The 18,020-nt window shown below is 52.6% G+C and overlaps 1 protein-coding gene across 12 annotated transcripts; it reads left to right on the top strand.

The window, feature by feature from the left end:
• Window positions 1-231: 231 nt before the first annotated feature.
• LOC120688324 (regulator of MON1-CCZ1 complex-like) lies at window positions 232-17,743 on the top strand. 12 transcript variants are annotated; one of them, XM_039970599.1, is made up of 14 exons: window positions 232-572; window positions 1,460-1,561; window positions 5,661-5,722; window positions 5,888-6,072; window positions 6,158-6,417; window positions 6,658-6,811; window positions 7,214-7,323; window positions 7,420-7,507; window positions 7,582-7,893; window positions 7,978-8,052; window positions 8,154-8,761; window positions 9,110-9,218; window positions 17,003-17,182; window positions 17,326-17,743. In XM_039970599.1, exons 4-14 carry the CDS (start codon window positions 5,917-5,919, stop codon window positions 17,485-17,487), a joined length of 2,214 nt encoding a protein of 737 aa, XP_039826533.1. In that variant the 5' UTR covers window positions 232-572; window positions 1,460-1,561; window positions 5,661-5,722; window positions 5,888-5,916; the 3' UTR covers window positions 17,488-17,743. The 12 variants fall into 12 exon arrangements, with proteins under 12 accessions (XP_039826533.1, XP_039826527.1, XP_039826526.1 ...); XM_039970593.1 differs by having other exon boundaries at window positions 5,844-6,072; XM_039970592.1 differs by having other exon boundaries at window positions 5,838-6,072.
• The last annotated feature ends 277 nt before the right edge of the window (window positions 17,744-18,020 follow it).

Genomic DNA, 18,020 nt, shown 5'->3' with positions numbered 1-18,020 from the left:
TTTGTCTCGTAGTTTGCAGATGAATTCTGTAATTAGTTTTGTAATTAATTTATATTTAATACTTCAAATGTGAAAAGTCTCTTTTAAAATTTCACAGGAAGTAACTAAGACCTTCGTAGAGAAAATACTTTCATTTCCGTGGCCCCCGTTTTCATTTCTCCCTGGTTGGGCCCTGAGCCCGTAACCCTGAACGGCATCCGTCGACTACAAACCAAGCCCACCGCACACCCAAACGGGAAACAGCCCAGCCTAGCGCAAGCTTCTTCGCCCATCCCCTCCCCGGAGACCGGGCAGGACGGCAAGGTAAAAGCGGCGAACGCCGGACCGGCACGGGCTCTCGCCCCACCACCACCGAACCCTCGATCGCATCCAACCCTTCGGCCACTGCTCAGCACGAACTCCGGCGCCGAAAGACCCTTGACTTTCGCTGCTCTTCTCGGGAGGCTCTTCTGCGGTGAGGTCTGTGTTGGGCATGGTGGCCTGAGTACCCAGCTAGGGCTCGGATGAAGGAGCGGAAGCCGGCGGCATCCTCCCCCGCTCTCGCCCGGATCCTCGCATCCTGCGTGTCCCAGGTGCAGCTAGCTCCCGCGCCCGCACGCTAGCCTCCCTTCTGTGTATGCTTATGTGGTGACTCTTGACTCATGATTCGATCTGCTCGGTGCTCGACTCGGCTGCCGCGTCAAATTCTAGCACGACCAATCCATTTCCGCTTTTAAGGGTCGCTGAGTAGCCGGTACAGTCATGGGGGTTGACCTTCTGGGGAATTGTGGCTAGCAGTTCAATGCTCATATGGTCCGTTTACTCTGGTGGTGGCAGATTCCATGGAGTTGCACGGCTTTAGGGAGTTTATTTGGTCTTACTGCGAATACCATTATAGATTGCTGATTTGCTGTTTAGAGTGCTTGTGGATGTTTGCTAGTTGCTCTTGGCCATAATAGTAGTTTCCTTGTGATTCCTATCCTGTGCCATCTGAGCATCTGATTGCACTTCAGTTCTGATACTAGAATCCAGTCGATCCTAGCACTGTTTGAGAGTTTGTTTAGCCCAAATCATCCTGCAGCAATTTAGTACTGCTGCGACCAATGGCCAAGTATCCTATTTAGGAAAATACAGCCTCACTTGCTATAGATATGTGCAGTGTTTACATGTGAATCAGTTCAATCTAAAGCCTTTCAAGTATTAAAGCATGTTGCACCTCCCTGTCTTAGTTACAGGCTTTGAAGTATGTGCCTAAATAGGAAAACATCCTGCTAGACAAATGGCAATTATTTGCAGGCTTTGAAGTTTATTGAAGCATGCTACACTTCTCTGTCTTAGTTAGTTAGTTGCATCTTGCACATTTCCAAATGCCTTGGTTATATACTTAATGAAGAATGACGAGGTGTAAATCTGAATTTTGAAACCATGTCTTTGCGATACTTATGTTTTGGATGTTCTTGTTTTGGCTACATAAATGTAGGCAAAAGATTATGGGAGATGCATAGCTGCAAAGGTCCCTGAGATTGAACATAATATGTGTTCTAAGGAGTTTCTAGCGCTCAGAGCATGCATGAAGAACGTGGTAATTTTCTCTGCCAACAGATATATATGGTCCTATTGATCCGTAAAGTTACAGGATTGTACTTGTTGGAGTATATTGAGCCCATGTGTATAGAGGCCCATCTAGAGGCCCATGTATAGGATCTATATATACCCACCCTTCTAGGGTTGGAGAAAGACAAGCCATCATTTCCTCCAACATGGCAATCAGAGCCTAGCTCCTGTGCACAGGCGCCGCCGCCGCCATCCTCCCAGGCGCAGCCGCAGCTCCATTGCGCGCGCGCCATGGTCGGCCCGCCGCCGCCGCCCCTATCCTCCTCTTCCTTTCCTCCCCTCCCCTCCCCTGCTAGCGCCGCCCCCTCCATGGCTGCGGCCCCTGCTCCAGGCGCCGCTGCGACCGCCGCCGCGAGCTGGCCGCCCGCGGCCGCCGTGAGTTGGCCGTTCGTGGGCGCCGCCGCCTCTGCCACGGGCAGCTCCACTGCGCCGCCACCTTCCCCTCCTCCCCTCACCCGCGCCGCCACAGCAGCAGCAGCCGCTCCCCCTGCCGCCGCCAACTCCCTGGCTGGCCGGCAGCCAGTGCAGCCCGCGCCGCCGGCCTTTGCTGCTGTTGTGGGCCCCCTCTCCTTCTCCTACCTCCCCTACCTCTCCTCTGCTGCGCATCTAGGGCGCAGATCCCCTGGAGCGGGCTGGGATGACTTCTCGCACTACTCTTGGACGTTTCCTTTGCGTGCCAAATCTGAGCCCTTCCCCACCCTCCTCCACTTCTTTGCCTGGGTGTCCACTCAATTCGGCCTCACCGTTAAGGCCGTCCAGTGCGACAATGGGCGGGAGTTCGATAACTCCACCTCTCGGTCTTTCTTCCTGTCTCGAGGTGTTCAGCTGCGTATGTCTTGTTCGTATACCTCTCCTCAGAACGGCAAGGCTGAGCGGATGATTCGCACGACGAACGACGTCGTGCGCACCCTTCTGATCCAGGCTTCTCTCCTCCCGCGCTTCTGGGCTGAGAGCCTCCACACCGCCACCTACTTGCTCAACCGTCTTCCGTCCACTGCTTCTTCTGCTCCCACTCCACACCACGCTCTTTTCGGTACCCCTCCTCGCTACGACCACCTTCGGGTCTTCGGGTGTGCGTGTTACCCTAACACCTCCGCCACCGCTCCTCACAAGCTGGCGCCCCGCTCGACTCGTTGTGTGTTCCTCGGTTACTCCCCTGACCACAAGGGGTACCGATGCTTTGACCTCACCACTCGCCGCGTCCTGATCTCCCGACACGTCGTCTTCGACGAGTCGGATTTCCCCTACTCCACCTCCTCTACACCTTCTTCTGACCCCGAGCTGGAGTCTCTGTTTCCGACTGATCCGGTGGTTCAGCCACTGTTACCTGTCTGTCCTTTTCCTGCAGGTTTTCCCGGCACGCCGGCAACGTTTCCAGTGATCCTTGCTGCGCCAAACGCGGCCCCGGTGCCCGCGGTTGCACCACGCGCGGTCCCCGGACCTTCGGTCGTGCCGCGCGCGGACCCGGTGTCACCCGCTGCGCCACGCGCGGCCTTGGAGCCTTCCCCTGCACCTGCGCGGTACGCTCAGCCAGTGCAGGTGTACCGGCGCCGCTCGACGCCTACCCCGACACCGCAGCGGTACGCTGAGCCGGCGCAGGTGTACCGGCGTCGTTCGGCGTCGACACCGGCGCCGTCTCCTGCTCCGGAGGCTCCTGCGACGCCGACACCGTAGCCGTCACCGCCGCCGCCACCTCCGGCTCCCTCTCGAGCCGAGCCGGAGGTGTACCACCCGCCGGTCATCCATCGGGATCCTCGGCATATCCATCCCATGGTGACTCGGCGGATGGCGTCCCAGGCTGCGACTCTCTCCGGTACCCTCCTCTGTCCGCGACGCATTGGCGGATCCTCACTGGCGTCGCGCGATGGAAGAGGAGTACGCGGCTCTTCTTGCCGACCAGACGTGGGACCTCGTGCCGCGTCCGTCTGGTTGCAATGTGGTGACTGGCAAGTGGATCTGGACGCACAAGCGTCGGGCTGACGGCACACTGGAGCGCTACAAGGCTCGCTGGGTTCTCCGGGGGTTCACTCAGCGGCCTGGTGTGGACTATGATGAGACCTTCAGCCCGGTCGTGAAGCCCGCTACGGTGCGCACGGTCCTCTCGCTTGCGCTTTCGCGCACTTGGCCTGTGCACCAGCTGGATGTGAAGAATGCGTTTCTTCACGGCACCTTGTCAAAGACTGTCTACTGCTCTCAGCCAGCGGGATTTGTGGACTCGAGTCGTCCGGATATGGTCTGCCGGCTCAACAAGTCTCTCTATGGACTGAAGCAGGCACCTCGGGCTTGGTACTCTCGGTTCGTCACGTTCTTGGTGACACTGGGATTCACCGAGGCCAAGTCTGACACGTCTCTCTTCATCTACCGCCGTGGGGATGAGACTGCCTATCTGCTGCTATATGTCGACGACATTGTGCTCACAGCTTCCAGTCAGCAGTTGCTTCAGAGTGTCATCTCCTCTCTGCAGCGGGAGTTCGCTATGAAGGATCTTGGTCAGCTCCACCACTTCTTGGGCGTCACTGTTGAGCCTCGCCCGTCTGGTCTTCTCCTTCACCAGCGGCAGTACGCCCTCGATATTCTGGAGCGGGTTGGGATGACTGATTGCAAGCCCTGCTCCACTCCAGTCGACACTCCGGCGAAGCTGTCTGCTGATCTGGGTGCTCCGGTGGATGATCCTACTGCCTACCGGAGTCTGGCCGGCGCTTTACAGTACCTCACCTTCACCAAGCCGGATCTCACCTACGCTGTTCAGCAGGTCTGTCTCCATATGCATGATCCCCGGGAGTCACACCTTGCTGCGCTGAAGCGTCTCCTCCGGTACGTCCGTGGCACTGTGGACCTCGGCCTGTTACTTCACCGCTCCTCCTCTGCTGAGCTGGTGGTCTACACCGACGCAGACTGGGCTGGCTGCCCGGACACTCGTCGCTCCACTTCCGGCTACGCCGTCTTCCTGGGCGGCAACCTGGTCTCCTGGTCGTCCAAGCGGCAGCCGGTTGTCTCCCGCTCTAGTGCCGAGGCGGAGTACCGTGCTGTCGCTAACGGCGTGGCGGAGGCGTCCTGGCTACGACAGCTCTTGGCGGAGCTCCACAGCCCGCTCGCCAAGAGCACGCTCGTCTACTGCGACAACGTCAGCGCCGTGTATCTCTCCACCAACCCCGTCCAGCATCAGCGGACGAAGCACGTGGAGATCGACCTACACTTCGTGCGCGACAGAGTCGCAATCGGCGATGTTCGGGTACTCCATGTTCCGACTACCTCCCAGTTTGCTGACATCTTCACCAAGGGGCTGCCCTCGTCGACCTTCTCGGAGTTTCGATCCAGCCTCAACGTAGCCGATGGCTAGTTGTGGCTGCGGGGGGTATTAGCCCTTTGTACTCTTCTTGTACTCTTTTCTTGTCCAGTCTTGAACACCGCTGCGTCGGTTGTTCAGACTGCGGGGGGTGTTAGCTTTCTTGTTGTCCAGTCTTGAACACCGCTGCGCCGGTAGTTCAGACTGCGGGTGGGAGTGTTGGAGTATATTGAGCCCATGTGTATAGAGGCTCATCTAGAGGCCCATGTATAGGATCTATATATACCCACCCTTCTAGGGTTGGAGAAAGACAAGCCATCATTTCCTCCAACAGTACTTAACTACTTAAGTGCCCAATTTATATGCAAGGGGTCATTTTATCCTAAATAAGTTAGCCACATGTTTTCTAGGTCCTCGAGAAACAAAGGTCTAGACATGAGCACACATTGTTGAGGTTCAGTCCAACTGTAAGAGGCTTAGCTTGGAGTTACGGCTTCATTAGTAAGTGTGTCCAATTAAATTTAATGTTAGAAGCATACAATTTATATGTCAAGGTCAAATGTTCTTTGTGCTGACTGCATCTCCTGATATCAATGTCATGTAGGATTATTGATATCTGTTGCCTTCAGTGTCGTGGTTCATTGGTTGAGTCCTTGTTCAAATCAAACATCTATTTTATGTTAGTCTTTGTAATCTGTATGATGTCCTAATGTCTGAAACATGAGTTATTTTCCTGTGTATAAGTCATCAAATGTAACTATGCTCTCTTCTGTTCTGAAAGGTTAAGAACAAAGCTTGAGGTTAAGAACAAATCTCTTTTGGTGTGATTACTGTGGATTTCAGGTGAGAATCTGGCCCTTAATTTTGGAACAAAGGAAAATATTATCATGATACTTTGTTATCAACTTATCATGTAGCAAGAAAAACTATACCATGTTGATGGAGAATCCCTTTCTAGTTTCAGTCATCTTGAAAAGTGGAAACTCATTTGCTTGGTTGAACAAGCAGTCTATCACAGTCACTTGAGGAGACAAAGAATGCTAGGCAATCAGATGCAAGGTGGTTTGGGCACTCCTGGGGCGCTGTCTCATGCTTATGTCCAACATCCTCCACTGCGATGTGATATACCAGACATCCGGGGTCTGTTCTATGATGATGCGAATAAGTTCCTTATAGCTCCAACAGCTGATAGGGTATATATGAACATTTAATCAGCTGATTTTCTTTTTTTGGGCAAGAAATCTGGTTATCACTAAAGTTAAACTGTCCATACTGCAGATTCTGTACTGGAAAATAGCTCCATTTATTCCATCTGGACCTCCAAATTCCGATCCAATTAATGAAGGACCTGTCTTGTCAGTTAGATATTCCCTGGATCACAAAGTCATCGGAATTCAACGTTCCAGACATGAAATTGAGTTTAGAAGTAGAGAAACAGGGGTGACCTGTAGCAAAAAGTGCAGAGCTGATTCCGAAACTATTCTTGGCTTTTTCTGGACAGATTGCCCCACATGTGATGTCATACTTGTTAAAACAAGGTACGTGAAATGTGTTAATAGCTACAACTTCAGGAATAGATAGTATACAATGAGTCTCCTTTATAGAAGCATGCAACTCTTAGCTGTTTATTAGTTTGGCCAATAAGTTTTATCATTATTTGAGTTCTAATTTTTTGTCAACTTCAGAGAAGTAATGTCAAGTTCTTTCGTATTTTAGTTCTATGTTAAGAGGAGACAAACATATTCTTAAGTTATTTATGCAATAAATTTCTGTTGCAGTGGCCTAGATCTGCTTTCCTACGAGCCTCAGTCCCATGCTTTTCGCTTGGTAGAATCAAAGAAATTCAATGTGAGCTGGTATCTTTACACACATGAAAGTAGGCTGATTCTTCTTGCTTCTGGAATGCAATGCACGATGTTTACTGGTTATCAGGTAATCGCACCCATTTTGAGACAACATCCTCCAAACTCCAAGTGAAGGATTCTTTTAGTACGCCTTTGACTGGGATACTTTTGCATTTTACTGTGCTGAGACATGCCAGAGTCGTATGCTGGCTGATGATGTGGCTGTCCTATAATGTAGCTCCCTATTTGAGAATATTTTAAGTTCTTTGTGGAAGTATTTTCTTGTGAGTAAATTTAAATTTTATTATTTCTAGAGTATACAACATCCTATAGATAATAAAACATCGTTTGAGTGCTGATATTTATTCAGATTGAATACATTGCTTCAGCGTGATTATTTCTCGAGTTAGCCTTTATTTATTTATCTAACATCCAAGGTTTCTTTTGATGTTAGCTGCGTGCTAAGTTTCTTAACCCTCCTTTCTGTCAGTTTTCTGCTGGTGGGATTGTCAAAATACCGAAGTTTGAGATGATGATGTCTAAAACTGAAGCAAACAACAAGCCTGTTCTAGCTGCAGATGATGTTCACATTGTAACAGTGTATGCTTTCAAATTTGGCAAAACTTTAGCCATCACAGTTTATGCTGTCTTTCTTGTGGCAAAACACTTCCTCTAACTTATTCTCAACTTTGGCAGCTATGGTAGGATTTACTGCTTGCAGCTTGACCGAGTTAGTACTTCATTGAATTTATATCGTTTTTACCGTGATGCTGTTGTACAGCAGGTCTGAACTAATTTTCTCTGTTTTCTTTCTTTACAAGGAATGTCTGCTCCCTAACTCACAATTTTTAATTTCAGTGTACTCTGCCTACTTACTCAAGCAGAATTGCAGTTAGTGCGGTTGACAACATAATTATGGTTCATCAAATAGATGCAAAAGTAGTCATACTTTATGATGTGTCCTTGGATTCTTACGCTCCAGTTTCTGCACCACTTCCACTGCTAGTGAGAGGGCTGCCCAGCAATAATAGGCAAGCTTCTCAAACTGCAGATAGTCAATCTAGTGCATATGGTGGAACTATTTATGGAGATGGTTGGAACTTTCTCATTCCTGACCTGATCTGTGATGCTGAGAATGGGCTCTTATGGAGACTCCATTTAGACCTTGAGGTAAGAAATTGGTAATAATCTATTTTTTGTATTACGGCATTTTCATTGTAAATATTTTTTCTCTAACATGCATAGCTATTACAGGCTATTGCTGCTAGTAGTTCTGATGCTCCTTCAATTTTGGAATTCCTTCAGAGACGGAAGTCCGACCCAAGCACGGTAATGCTATTTTCTTACTTTGCTGATAAGGATATCTGGTTGTTCAATTTTGTACTACTATCACCACCACTTTACTAATTTATGTTGATATTATGATTCAGATTAAGGCGATATGCCTTGCTATAGTTCGTACGATCATCCTGGAGAGGAGGCCGGTAATCACAGTTGCTAAGGCAATGGATGTTGTTCTTGATTCCTACTCCCACTTGATGAAAATGGGAGGCGGTCTTCCTGGAGTTAGGCAGATACATGAGCAAAGCCAGCGGTTGGGTGGTCAGCCTGTTGAAGGCTCCCATGTAATTTCTCAGGGAACTAGTCCTGGACCTACAGTTAGTCATTCTGTGAACCCAGACCAAGCAGGTGGGGTTGCAAATAGGTCTGCACAGGAAAATTCAGGAGTTGATCTTGGAATAGAGAGGACAACTTTAAATACATCTTCGGATTCTGATGAGATTACGAATTTATCAGGAGTGACAAGTCAGGGAACATCTGGTTACCAGACATCTGAGGCTATCACCAAAAGACAGCAAGTTGTCGGTGAAGATAGCAGACCGTTGTCTTCAGGCACTTCGATGCAGCATGGACAACATGCTGGAAGTGTAGCAATTTCTCCAATTGAGATGTTCCAGTCTGTATTTGCAATTGTGGAAGATGAAATGGTGGGTGACCCTGCATATCTTAGTGCTGTCATCATGGAGTTTCTGCGGAGGTATTTCTTTCGTTGATTTTGTATTGATAAATTGTTGAGGAATCTCAGTATTCTTGTTCATAATATAGGAGAACAATAAATCTGCAATATAATGCCGCATGATTAGCATGGTGTTTCATGCAATATGACCATGTAACCATTCACTCCATTTTATCAAGCCAATGTGATGCTGATGATCTTTTCTAAGAAATAACTAACATCATCCGTTTTCATGTTTCATTTTTTTTTGAGTTGACTCCATCAGTTATAGTGCATGCATCGGTTTTTTTGTAGTGCATGCTATCCATCTTATCTAAAGGAGAGTAGGAAACACAAAATAAGAACAAGTACTTTGTTGTCTTTTTGCAGTGCCTCGAAGGCTGGGCTCAAGGCCCCTCCCAACCTTTATTTGATGATGGCAACGTTGCTAGCTCGTAGCAACCGTTATGCTGAAATAGCATTGTTTGTATCAAACAAGGTCAGTTTACTGTTCTCTGTTTTCGATGATGATTATATTGTTCACTATCGAGCTATGTTTCACCCATACAGGTGATACGGCAATACGTCATTTGCCCCAAAACAAGGATATGCCTATGCCATTACGGCGAGTACATGCGAATATATATTTTAATTGCATTGGCATGTTTTCAAATAGATGAAACAAGCAACATATACATATTAGTGTTGTGGGCTTCCCGCACGGTGCGGGGTCTGGGGAAGGGTTGTTTTAAGCACCAAGCCTTTTCGGCACAAATGCGCAGAGCTGGGGCTCGAAGCAACAACATATACATATATAAAGAAGTAATGTGGACTCCAAATCTTCATCAACCTATGCAAATTCATTTTCAATCTGTTGTAATCTTTGAGCATGCACTGATCCCATACTTCGATATTTGAATCAAATGTGTTTTAACCCTATAGCCTCCATTACACAGTACTTGCATTTGAATTGAACCATCCCAGCACTAGTTCTCCACAGAACAGTCACATGATTCCATAATCGACGAGTGTCATTATCCCCTCCCACTCGAACATCCTAAAATTGTGAATGTATTAATTTCAACAAACGGGATATGCATGAAAGAGAGGATCTAGAGGGATGAGAAAGCAAGTGTTCATGGATCATGTGTGTTGGTGTATATTGAGCCCATGTGTATAGAGGCCCATCTAGAGCCCCATGTATAGGAATTATATATACCCACCCTTCTAGGGTTGGAGGAATACATCCATTATTCTCTCCATCATGGTATCATTAGCCTAGGGTTAGGGTTCCTTTCTCCCCTCCCACCTCTAGCAACCAGCACCACCAGCCGGCGGCGGCGGCGCCATGGCCGGCCGGCCACCGGCGCTGCCGCTGCCCCTCTCCTCCTTCCCTCCCCTCTCCTCTTCCTCTCCCTCCTCTGCTCCCGCTCGCGTAGATTTGGGCGCCTGGGCCGCCGGCGCCAGGCCCCCGCCGCCCGGCTTTCCCGCTGCCGCCGCTCGACCCTGGGCCTCCCCGGCCGCCGCGATGGTCCTCGAGGGCGTGCCGGTCGTGGACGCCGCCGCGGGTGCCGCGGGCGCCACTACTCCGGGCGCCGCGGGGGGGGGGGGGGGGGGTTCCTCTGCTCCAAGCGCCGCAGGGGCTGCGGCTGCAGCCACCTACCGCCCTAGGTCCCCTGCAGCCCGACGCCGCCGCAGCTGCTGGCGCCGGCGCCGGCGCTGCGGGCCCCAACATCGCACCGCCGTCGATCCGGCCGCCCGGCAGGCCGCAGCGCAGCTGCTGTAGGCCGCGGGCGCCGATCCAGCCGCCGCCGCTGTCGCTGCGGGCAAGCAGCCCGTCGTCGATGCCACGCCCGGTGCCGCATGGTCTGGCCTCGGGATGGCGCCCGAGGATGCGCCACTCGCCGCCGCTGCCCACCGTGGGCAACAGGCCGACGCCGCTCGCGCCGCGGCCCTCCTCGCCGCCAAGCCGGAGGCTTCGGCGGCCCAGGAGCGGGTCTGCGCGGCTGCCCTCGCCTGGGAGCGTGAGCGCGCCGCGGCCGACGCCTCCGCTCTCCGGGTCGCCGAGGCGGAGCACTTACTTAGCGTCTCCTCCGGCCGGCCCGTCGACCCCGAGCCCGGCACCTCTTCCTCCCGCCAGGCCCCGCCCGCTGGATCTGGAGCCCGGTACGACCCGACTGACCTCATGTCGCCCAGCTCCACCTCCAGGTCACCGGCGTCCAGAACATCAGGGCCCTGGTCACCGTCCTCCTCGACCCGACGTCCTCCTACGGACGCTGGCGGGACCAGGTCCTGCTCGCCCTCCGCCGCTATGCCCTTGACAACCACGTCCTCCTCGACACGCCGATCGAGGCGCAGGATGTGGCGTGGCTGCGCCTCGACAGCGTCACCATGTCCTGGATCTTCGGGACCATCTCCCTAGATCTTCAGGACCTCGTCAGGACCCACGGCGGCACCGCGCGGCAGGCCTGGGTGGCGCTCGAGGGGCAGTTCCTCGGCAACGCCGAGTACCGCGCCCTCCAGCTCGACGCCACCATCCGCACCTTCGTGCAGGGGGACCTCTCCGTCAGTGAGTACTGCCGGCGGATGAAGGGCATGGCCGATGCTCTTCACGACCTCAGGGATCCGGTGTCCGATCGGGTCTTGGTGCTCAATGTCCTACGGGGCCTGAGCAGCACCTACGACCACCTCAAGAGCTGGATCGCCCGCCAGAGGCCCTTCCCCACCTTCCTGCAGGTCCGGGACGACCTCGCCCTCGAGGAGATCACCAGGGGTCTCATGCCCGGATCGTCCTCGCCCTCCCCTGCCGCCCTCGTTGCTGCTCCACCGGCCTCCTCCGTTGCTCCTGCCACCTCCCTCCTTGGTGCTGCTCCCGCCGGGCAGACCGGAGGTGGGGGTGGCCGTGCACGTCGCCGGTGGGGGGGGGGGGAGGGGGGGGACGTAGTGGTGGTGGTGGCACTGGTGGCCCTACTTCTGGGGGTACAGGTACCGGTGGCGGCCGTCGGGGTGCGCCGGCTCCGGCTCCTGCCCCTGCCCCTGGAAGTACGCCCTGGACATCCTTCAGCAACCCAAGGTCAGGGCGCATCTCGATGTGGCCGTTCCAGGGTCCTGGAGGGGGGCCTCGTCCTCAGCCCCAGCCGGCGGCCATGTTCACTGGCGCTGCTCCACTCTTCGCGCCGTCCTGGACCCCGCCCGCTAAGCCCAGCCAGCAGACGACTCGGCATGGGGGGTGGGACCAGGCCGCTCTGGCGCAGTCCTTTAGCACCATGGGACTGACGCCGCTGGTCAGCACCGAGTGGATCGCCGACTCGGGTGCCTCGTTCCACACTACTCCTGATGCTGGTATCCTCTCTTCCGTCCGACCCCCACACCCCTCTTGTACTTCTATCATGGTTGGTGATGGGTCTTGCCTTCCTGTCACCGCCATGGGTTCTGCTCCTTGTCTTCCTAATGTTCTTGTTGCTCCTCAAATGGTTCACAATCTTCTTTCCATTCGCCAATTTATTGCTGACAACTCATGTTCTATCGAATTTGACTCTTCTGGTCTTACTGTAAAGGATTCGGCTTCTCGGCGTCCGCTCCTCCGATGTGACAGCCCGGGGCCCCTTTACACTCTTCGGCTTTTGGCTTCCGCTGCCTCGCCTTTGGCTTCCGCTGCCTCGCCTTTGGCTTCTTCTTCGTCTATTGCTTGGCACCGCCTTCCACCACTTGGCACCGGCGGCTTGGACACCCCGGCCGCGACGTTTTGGCTCAGCTCCGTCGTAGTACCGATGTTCCATGTACTAGGGCCCCTGCTGAGCACCTCTGTCATGCGTGCCAGTTAGGTCGTCATGTCAGACTTTTTCTTCTTCTTCGCATGCTGCGCATGGCTTCGATCTTGTTCACTGTGACCTGTGGACATCTCCTGTACTCAGCATGTCTAGTTATAAATATTATCTGGTGGTGGTGGTTGATTTTTCTCATTACTCTTGTACTTTTCCTTTGCGCGCCAAGTCTGAAACCTTCCCCACCCTCCTCCACTTCTTTGCTTGGGTGCCCACTCAGTTCGGCCTCACCATTAAGACCGTCCAGTGCGACAACGGGCGCGAGTTCGACAACTCCACCTCCCGCTCTTTCTTCCTCTCTCGGGGTGTTCAGCTGCGTATGTCTTGTCCGTATACCTCTCCTCAGAACGGCAAGGCTGAGCGGTTGATTCGCACGACGAACAACGTCGTGCGCACGCTTCTGATCCAGGCCTCTCTGCCCCCGCGCTTCTGGGCTGAGAGCCTCCATACCGCCACCTACCTGCTCAACCGCCTTCCGTCCACTGCTTCTCCTGCTCCCACTCCACATCACGCTCTCTTCGGTACCCCTCCTCGCTACGACCACCTTCGGGTCTTCGGGTGTGCGTGTTATCCTAACACCTCCGCCACCGCTTCTCACAAGCTGGCACCCCACTCGACTCGTTGTGTGTTCCTCGGGTACTCCCCTGACCACAAAGGTTACCGATGTTTTGACCTCACCTCTCGCTGCGTTCTGATCTCCCGACACGTCGTCTTTGACGAGTCGGATTTCCCCTACTCCGCCTCCTCCACACCTTCTCCTGACCCCGACCTGGAGTATCTGTTTCCGACTGACCCGGTGGTTCAGCCACCGTTACCTGTCTGTCCTTTTCCTGCAGGTTTTCCCGGCACCGCTTTCGGTGATCCCTGCTGCACCGAGTGCGGCCCCGGTGCCCGCGGTCGCGCCACGTGCGGCCCTCGGACCTCCGGTCGTGCCGCGCGCGGACCCGGTGTCTCCCGCTGCGCCACGCGCGGCTCCGGTGCCTTCCCCTGCACCTGCGCGGTACGCTCAGCCGGTGCAGGTGTACCGGCGTCTCTCGGCGCCGACTCTGGCTCCGCAGCGGTACGCTCAGCCGGTGCAGGTGTACCGGCGTCGCTCGGCGCCGACTCTGGCTCCGCAGCGGTACGCTCAGCCGGTGCAGGTATACCGGCGTCGACACCGGCGCCGCCTCCTGCTCCGGAGGCTCCTGCGACGCCTACACCGGAGCCGTCGCTGCCGCCGCCTCCTCCGGCTCCCTCTCGAGCCGAGCCGGAGGTGTACTACCCGCCAGTCATCCATCGGGATCCTCGGCATATTCATCACATGGTGACTCGGCGGATGGCGTCTCAGGACGTGACTCTCACCGCCACCGAGGGAGAGCCGCGGGTCTCTCCGGTACCCTCCTCTGTCCGCGATGCCTTGGCGGATCCTCACTGTCATCGCGCGATGGAAGAGGAGTACGCGGCTCTCCTCGCCAACCAGACGTGGGACCTCGTGCCGCGTCCGTCTGGTTATAATGTGGTGACTGGCAAGTGGATTTGGACGCATAAGCGTCGGGCTGTCGGCACACTGGAGCGCTACAAGGCTCGCTGGGTTCTCCGGGGGTTCACCCAACGGCCTGGTGTGGACTATGATGAGACCTTCAGTCTAGTGGTGAAGGCCGCTACGGTGCGCACGGTCCTCTTGCTTGCGCTCTCTCGCTCTTGGCCTGTGCACCAGCTGGACGTGAAGAATGTGTTTCTTCACGGCACTCTGTCAGAGACTGTCTACTGCTCTCAGCTAGCGGGATTTGTGGACTCGAGTCGTCCGGTATGGTCTGCCGGCTCAACAAGTCTCTATGGTCTGAAGCAGGCTCCTCGGGCTTGGTACTCTCGGTTCGTCACGTTCTTGCTGACATTGGGGTTCACCGAGGCCAAGTCTGACACGTCTCTCTTCGTCTACCGCCGTGGGGATGAGGCTGCATATCTGCTGTTCTATGTCGATGACATTGTGTTCACTGCCTCCAGTCAGCAGTTGCTTCAGACTGTCATCTCCTCTCTGCAGCAGGAGTTCGCTATGAAGGATCTTGATCAGCTCAACCACTTCTTGGGCGTCACTGTTGAGCCTCGCCCGTCTGGTCTTCTCCTTCACCAGCGGCAGTACGCACTTGATATCCTAGAGCGGGCTGGGATGACTGATTGCAAGCCCTGCTCCACTCCTGTCGACACTCAGGCAAAACTGTCTGCTGATCTGGGTGATCCGGTGGCTGATCCTACTGCCTACCGGAGTCTGGCCGGCGCTTTGCAGTACTTTACCTTCACCAGGCTGGACCTCACCTACGCTGTCCAGCAAGTCTGTCTCCATATGCATGATCTCCGGGAGTCACACCTTGCTGCGCTGAAGCGTCTCCTCCGCTACGTTCATGGCATAGTGGACCTCGGCCTGGTGGTTCATCGCTCGTCCTCTGCTGAGCTGGTGGTCTACACCGACGCTGATTGGGCTGGCTGCCCGGACACCTTTTGCTCCACTTCCGGCTACGCCGTCTTCCTAGGCGGCAACCTGGTCTCCTGGTCGTCCAAGCGGCAGCTGGTTGTCTCCCGCTCCAGTGCTGGGACGGAGTACCGGGCTGTCGCTAATGGCGTGGTGGAGGCGTCCTGGCTACGACAGCTCCTGGCGGAGCTCCACAGCCCGCTCGCCAAGAGCACGCTCTTCTACTGCGACAACGTCAGCGCCGTGTATCTCTCCACCAACCCCATCCAGCATCAGCGGACGAAGCATGTGGAGATTGACCTGCACTTCGTGCGCGACAGAGTCGCCATCGGCGATGTTCGGGTACTCCATGTCCCGACTACCTCCCAATTTGCTGACATCTTCACCAAGGGGCTGCCCTCCTCGACCTTCTCGGAGTTTCGCTCTTGCCTCAACGTAGCCGGTGGCTAGTTATGGCTGTGGGGGGTATTACCCTTTTGTACTCTCTATTTGTACTCTCTTCTTGTCCAGTGCGTACTGACGCTGGTGAAGGACTGCGGGGGGTGTTTGTTTTCTTGTTGTCCAGTCTTGAACACCGTTGTGCCGGTAGTTCAGACTGCGGGGGGTGTTGGTGTATATTGAGCCCATGTGTATAGAGGCCCATCTAGATTCCTATGTATAGGAATTATATATACCCACCCTTCTGGGGTTGGAGGAATACATCCATTATTCTCTCCATCAATGTGCTTCGGTACCTTGATGGCTAGACATTCCCCACAACGGCACAAGATCGGGAGTCCTGATGGCTTCATGATGCAGTGGGGAGACAAAATGCAGAGGGTGGCCCTTGGCTTACACTGGCACTACGGATCCAGGGCTCCAGGCGCTAGTGCTGGAACCAAGAGACAAGGAGAGAAGAGAACAATATGAGTCTGACTGCTGTTGCGCCAGTGTGTTTTTTGGATGGGCTAAAGTTGTTGGGCCCAAGTTGGGCTTTGAAATGAGATATTATTAGTCCAATTTCTCGGGATGGAAGTATCAGGCAGTATTGAAAGCATATTGGGAACTAAATGGGTTATTTTTAATATCATATCTTCCTGGTATTGCCAATACCTGTGTAGGGCGTAGCAGACACTGGTATGGTGACCTTTTTGGAGTATAGGTGGCTAATAAGTCCACTAGCATGGCTGGGGTGTTTGTGATTAATTAATGATGTAGCCCTTAGGTTGTGCATTGTGATTTGGCTAATGGCTTGAGTGCTAACATAACACATACTTTTTGTCTTGTAGTGCGCTTAATATTTCAATTATTATGAGTATTCATGTAGATTAGGTTGTGTCGGCATAAATCACAAACCTGCATGAAAGTGTCATCTTGTCTTCTAAACCATTTGGACTGTCTAATGATGATCAATTGGGCATTATCATATATTTTGCTTGCCTACTATGCAATGCTTTGTTACTTTAGTGGAAAATATGACGCATTCGGCCAAATATAGTGTTTTTGGAATGTAAAAAAGCAGTCCAGGATGGTTTTGGTTTTATTTAGCAATTATTTTTGTTTATGATGCTAATGAGCTAATTTTCCCCTTGAATGTTATAACTGCAAAACTGGAAACAAGTATAGGCAGTCCACATCAAAAGTATGGTGGAAAAATAATTAATTTTGCAATTTCATTTGGAGCAGGAAACTTTCACTTGTTGGTTCCCTATGGTATTAACTTTTGTTCAATGTAGTACACATTTGGAATTTCATCTAATAACAAGTATATATTTACCTGAATTCTGTGTAACCAGATCTCTTGCTTATTGAGACCCTGAGTCCATTCAACCTTTCGACAGATGGGATTCATTATGACCACCAGATTTTGCGAACATGAATTGCTAGGCTATTTCTGTAAAATGCTGGGCTGATTTCATAAAAGCTTTTTCTACCTTTAGCAATTCCCTGAAAGATGGTGGTTAACATTCAAGTTTTAATTCACTTTTAGGGAAAATATGTTGTCTCATTTTGGTTATCGATTCATCCCTGCAGATCCTAGAGCCGTCCAAGGAACTGGCAATGCAGCTCATGGAACTGGGTCAGCAGCACCCTCCAACAAGGAAGCTGGGCCTGGACATGCTAAGGGAACGGAGCCTGCACCACGACTACGTCGCTGCACTTCTGCAAGACGGGTACTATCTGGAGGCCCTACGCTACGCCAGAAAATACAAGGTAGGTACTTGAGTGACGAGTGACGACGCCCCTATTTGTTCTTTTTGTCTCTCGCCTGCTCGCCAGCGATTAACCTTGCATTTGCTTCCTTAAACGTAACTTTTTTGTCGCCTCGATTACTACTGACGCGAGGACTGGCCCAGGTTATTACCGTGCAGCCCGCTCTGTTTCTGGAGAAAGCCGTGGCGAGCAACAGCGCCCAGAACCTGGCCGCGGTGCTGAGCTTCTTCTGTGAGTTCACGCCGAGTTTCAAGACTACGTCGGACTTTGGCAGATACCGGCACATTCTGTCCGAAATGGTTTGAGCGGCTGTGTTTGTAAAATCTTCGCCTAAATTACTTTAGCACGTTCTATAGAATAGTTAACATTGCTGGGGAGATATGACGTTCTCTCGGGTGATATTTTTAGCAGCTCTTGTAGAAATAAATAAATAGATAGATTGATTGAAAATGTTGCTAAATGATTAATTTTGCATAATCCGGTGTATCACCTAGCCATCTTTGTAGATCGTTGTGGTTGTTACATTTGTGATGCGACGACCTACAAAGTCGAATCTTTTTACTGCTCGCCCAGAATGAGATGGTATATCTTGGCTGTTCACATTTGCCTGGTCTATGGCATATCATGGACAGCGAAGGCTAGAAAACTCTGGGCATGTTTGTGGTAGCTTCCAGAAGCATTATCAGCAAGCGATACTAGTAAAAAACTCTGCATAACATCCTGTCTAAGCAAGGTGGTATTTGGTACTTGGAAGCGGACAATGCAAGCTGCAGAAACAAAGTGGTCGAGAGTCGCACTCTAGAATCGACTTTCCAGGTTTGCACAATGCCACGTATAC

The sequence above is a fragment of the Panicum virgatum genome, chromosome 9N, assembly GCF_016808335.1.
Source record: "Panicum virgatum strain AP13 chromosome 9N, P.virgatum_v5, whole genome shotgun sequence".
NCBI lineage: Eukaryota > Viridiplantae > Streptophyta > Magnoliopsida > Poales > Poaceae > Panicum > Panicum virgatum.
The sequence above is the reverse complement of the archived record's forward strand: the minus strand, read 5'-3'. Positions and strand labels throughout refer to the sequence as shown.